General features: G+C 54.5%; 1 protein-coding gene across 1 annotated transcript in view; it reads left to right on the forward strand.

The window, feature by feature from the left end:
* Window positions 1-5,000, forward strand: part of PPP1R21 (protein phosphatase 1 regulatory subunit 21) — a 147,549-nt gene that overhangs the window by 95,147 nt on the left and 47,402 nt on the right. The window contains exon 13 of the mRNA XM_089676436.1: window positions 3,273-3,365. Coding sequence (XP_089532562.1) covers window positions 3,273-3,365 — 93 coding nt within the window. The remainder of the gene's footprint in view (window positions 1-3,272; window positions 3,366-5,000) is intronic.

Below are 5,000 nucleotides of genomic sequence, written 5' to 3' on the forward strand. Positions count from 1 at the left end.
GGAAGGGCAAATATAAATCTAGATGTCACACGGAATATCAGAATTAGATTTGTGTGATTCAGATTCATTGTGGAAGTTCAGTGTGTTTTGTAAAGGGAAAACTGTTGTTTGCTATCAGATCCCCCATAATACTGGGAATTGTGGGGGTGAGGGAAGGGGTCATTGTATAAGATTTAGCCTAGGTTCACACTGTGAACTGCATGTGAATTGTACCGCATTCCTTTGCGATTTGATTCTATTCTTTTTGGATGGCTCAGATCACACTGCATCTGCACTGAAATGTTGCAGGTAGTTTTTTTTGTTTTTTATTTTTTGTTTTTAAATTTGCGTTGTAGCCGGATCACATCAAATGCACTGACTATGTTACCTGCTTTTGGGGTGTGATTTAACTTTCCGTTGACACCTGCAGCAGATCACGGAACAGTGCGATTGATATGTGGTGTGGGAAATGCACAGGAATTGCTGCGTTTCCTGCACTACATCACTGTGAACTGGTGCTTTGTATGGTTTGCTTTAGCAGACCTTCCAGTTCTTTCAAGTATGCAGAAATCTTGAAGTCAGATTAGATTACATATTCTTTGGTCCTTTTTTTTTTTTCTAATTCAGTGGTGTCCAACCTAAAAGGGCCCAAGGGCCACTTTATAGTCACAAGTGGAGTGGCTGCATATAAATCATTCATTTTATTTTCTTCATACAGAATATCCAATTGGCTTTTGGATGCGCTGTGAGCGGATGGTGAGGTGGGAGGAATGGGCTGCGATCGGGTGATGCAATGGGAGGGATGAGCTGCGAGCAGGTGGTGAGGTGAGAGGGATGTGCTACGAGCAGGTGGTGTGGAGGGTGGGATGGGCTGCGACCGGTTGGTGCGTTGGGAGGGATGAGCAGGTGGTGCGGTGGGAGGGATGCACTGCGAGTGGGTGGTGAGGTGGGAGGGATGAGCTGCAAGCAGGTGGTGAGGTGGGAGGGATACGCTCTGAGTGGGTGATGCGGTGGGAAGAATGGGCTGCGAGCAGGTGGTGCGGTGGGAAGGATGGGCTTTCGAGCTGGTGGTGAGGTGGGAGGGATAGGCTGCAAGCGGGTGGTTCGGTGGGAGGGATGAGCTGCAAGCGGGTGGTGCGGTGGGAGGGATGAACTGTGAGTGGGTGGTGAGGTGGGAGGGATGCGCTCCCAGTGGGTGGTGCGGTGGGAGAGATGGGCTGCGAGCAGGTGGTGAGGTGGGAAGGATGGGCTTTCGAGCTGGTGGTGAGGTGGGAGGGATGGGCTGCAAGCGGGTCGTGCGGTGGGAGGGATGAGCTGCAAGTGGGTGGTGTGGTGGGAGGGATGAGCTACGAGCAGGTGGTGAGGTGGGAGGGATGGGCTGCGGGCAGGTGGTGAGGTGTGAGGGATGCGCTCCGAGCAGGTGGTGCGGTGGGAGAGATGGGCTGAGAGCGGGTGGTGTGGTGGGAGGAATGGGCTGCGAGCGGGTGGTGTGGTGGGAGGGATGGGCTGCGAGCGGGTGGTGTGGTGGGAGGGATGGGCTGCGAGCTGGTGGTGTGGTGGGAGGGATGGGCTGTGAGCGGGTGGTGTGGTGGGAGGGATGGGCTGCGAGCGGGTGGTGTGGTGGGAGGGATGGGCTGCGAGCGGGTGGTGTGGTGGGAGGGATGGGCTGCGAGCTGGTGGTGTGGTGGGAGGGATGGGCTGCGGGTGGTGTGGTGGGAGGGATGGGCTGCGAGCGGGTGGTGTGGTGGGAGGGATGGGCTGCGAGAGGGTGGTGCTGTGGGAGGGATGAGCTACGAGCGGGTGGTGCTGTGGGAGGGATGGGCTGTGGGAGGGATGGGCTGCGAGCTGGTGGTGCTGTGGGAGGGATGGGCTGCAAGAGGGGGGAGCAGTGGGAGAGATGGGCTGCGAGAGGGTGGTGCTGTGGGAGGGATGGGCTGCGAGAGGGTGGTGCTGTGGGAGGGATGGGCTGCGAGCGGGTGGTGCTGTGGGAGGGATGGGCTGCGAGCGGGTGGTGCGGTGGGAGGGATGAGCTGCGAGCGGGTGGTGCGGTGGGAGGGATGGGCTGCGAGCGGGTGGTGCTGTGGGAGGGATGGGCTGCGAGCGGGTGGTGCTGTGGGAGGGATGGGCAGCGAGAGGGTGGTGCTCTGGGAGGGATAGGTAGCGAGAGGGTGGTGCTGTGGGAGGGATGGGCTGCGAGAGGGTGGAGCTGCGAGTAGTGGTGAGGTGGGAGGGATGGGCTGCGAGAGGGTGGTGCTCTGGGAGGGATGGGCAGCGAGAGGGTGGTGCTGTGGGAGGGATGGGCTGCGAGAGCGTGGAGCTGCGAGTAGTGGTGAGGTGGGAGGGATGGGCTGCGAGAGGGTGGAGCTGCGAGTAGTGGTGAGGTGAGAGCGTGGAGCTGCGAGTAGTGGTGAGGTGGGAGGGATGGGCTGCGAGAGGGTGGAGCTGCGAGTAGTGGTGAGGTGGGAGGGATGGGCTGCGAGAGGGTGGTGCTGTGGGAGGGATGGGCAGCGAGAGGGTGGTGCTGTGGGAGGGATGGGCAGCGAGAGGGTGGTGCTGTGGGAGGGATGGGCAGCGAGAGGGTGGTGCTGTGGGAGGGATGGGCTGCGAGAGGGTGGTGCTGCGAGTAGTGGTGAGGTGGGAGGGATGGGCTGCGAGAGGGTGGAGCTGCGAGTAGTGGTGAGGTGGGAGGGATGGGCTGCGAGAGGGTGGTGCTGTGGGAGGGATGGGCAGCGAGAGGGTGGTGCTGTGGGAGGGATGGGCAGCGAGAGGGTGGTGCTGTGGGAGGGATGGGCTGCGAGAGGGTGGTGCTGTGGGAGGGATGGGCAGCGAGAGGGTGGAGCTGCGAGTAGTGGTGAGGTGGGAGGGATGGGCTGTGAGAGGGTGGAGCTGCGAGTAGTGGTGAGGTGGGAGGGATGGGCTCCCTGCACTCCCTTGCTGCAGTTCTACTGCCTTCTGCCACGTCTCTTGGTGTACCTACTTACCCTTTCCTCTACTGAGACTTTTCAGTGCAGACTTTCTATTACAAACACGCAAATGTTACAAACTGTTCACTGTGCCGCTCCTAGTAACTCGCATTCCAGAAACGTTAATTGCAGGTCTGGTCCCGAACCAACATTTGTGTAAGCTGGAGCTATCCTTTAATAGTTCTTCGCTCACAGCGCCGTGTGTCTGGTGTCCTTAATAGACGTGTGTGTAATAATCCAGCATTAGCATACAGTGTTTCTCCAGGGGCTCTCTGCAATATTAATGATCCGATTCCCATCCTAATAATCTATTTTTACTAATTATTCCAGGCACAAATCCAGAGGGTTTGCTGAGAGCCAACTATGGCTCCATCCTGACACAGATTTCAGGCTCTCTCCACGGACTTCATGATATATTGAAAGGTAATGTTTAGAACAATACTTCATTTATTCGCTGACTGCTGCTCTCTGTAATCAGATGCACACAGAACATTATCGCCACTGTATTTCTGAAGAGGATTTGAGGATCTACTTTTTTTTTTTTTTGGTGGAAAAATTACCTTCATACAGCCTGTGATCCTAATTCACGGCTCCAGTCTGCATCTTCTCACCATACAAACGGTATCTGTATAATCAATACTGTAGATCAGAATGGAAACATCCTCAAATTTGTAATCAGCCTTTAAAGTGGTTCCAAAGGCAAACTTTTTTTTCTCTAAAATAAAAGATGCTGTATGCACCTGCTCTGTGCAATAGTTTTGCACAGAGCTCTCCTGGTCCTCCTCCTCTGGAGTCCCCTGCTGGCTTTCCTCTTCTTAAGAGTGCCCCCTGAGCAAGCCATGTGGGGGCACTCATGTGGGCTCGCTCCCGTGCCGGACTGTATGCATATACATAGACACACACAGCATGGCTAGGCCATGCCCCCTGCACACAGAATTTGACCATTTGACAGCAGTGGGAGCCTATGACTCCTGCTGCTCTGTCTGTCCTCTGAGAGGAAGAGAAGCTCTCCTGCAGATGGCCACAGTGCTGGATAGAGAGAGGAGTCATGTAAGTGTCTTTGGAAGGGAGGGGGGAAATTTTTATCTTTAAAGAAGAACTACGGAAAACAATTTCCATGTGTTACTGTTCCCACAATGCATGGTTTAACTGCTCGTTTTTTTCTAGGGATTCGGATAGATTGCCTAATCTGCCAATCCTCTGAGCGCTGCTGCTCCTCCTCAAGGTAGCGGTCTTGTGTGTGGACTGTTCCTGATGTCATCACACTCATAGACTGGCTCTGAATGTGTGGACAGCAGGAACAGTCCACCGCTGGACATGGGGGAGCTCCGTTTTCTGGGGAATCTAAGGACCTGGTATGTATAGTTTTTCTGTGCACCCCTGGATAAAATGAGCAGTCAACCCATGCAGTGGGGGAAACGGTTGCACTGCATGGGAAAATTTTTTTTTCATGGAGTCCTTCTTTAATGCATTCCACTGCTGTGAAATACAGCCAGTGAGAAAGGAGCAGGGGGCAAGGCTGAGCCACGCTGTATGTCTTATGGACACACAGAGCAGGTCAGGAGCGAGCACGCACCTGTGCCCCCATAGCATGCTGCTTGCCATGAGGGCCCTTGGGGAGAGTGGACAGGAGCACCAGCAGGGGGGCCTGCGAAGAGAAGGATCGGACTGTTCTGTGCAAAACCATTGCACAGTGCAGGTCAGTATAACATGCTTGTTATTTACAGAAAAAAAAACTTTTTCGTTTAGTATCTCTTTTAAAGCTCAAGTTTGCTGTCACAATACCTCAGCAGTGACTGCAACTGACTCAATGCATACACTGTTTGGCCGACAATTTTCCATTTGACTCCTTTGACAAAAGTTGATTGAAAAATGATCTTTTTGGTGAGTCAGGTGGTGCTGACAGGACTATCCATGGCACGATCTTGGCAGGAATTGTTAGAAATTCGATCTTTCCCTGGCAGCCTGAAGCTTGGGGGGGGGGGGTGTCGACACTGTGGGGGAGATTTACTGGAGAGTGCAAAATCTGGTGCAGCTCTGCATAGAAACCAATCAGCT

This window comes from Staurois parvus, unplaced genomic scaffold, assembly GCF_062004578.1.
Source record: "Staurois parvus isolate SC_StPar_1 unplaced genomic scaffold, SC_StPar_1.0 ptg000169l, whole genome shotgun sequence".
In the NCBI taxonomy this organism is placed as follows: domain Eukaryota; kingdom Metazoa; phylum Chordata; class Amphibia; order Anura; family Ranidae; genus Staurois; species Staurois parvus.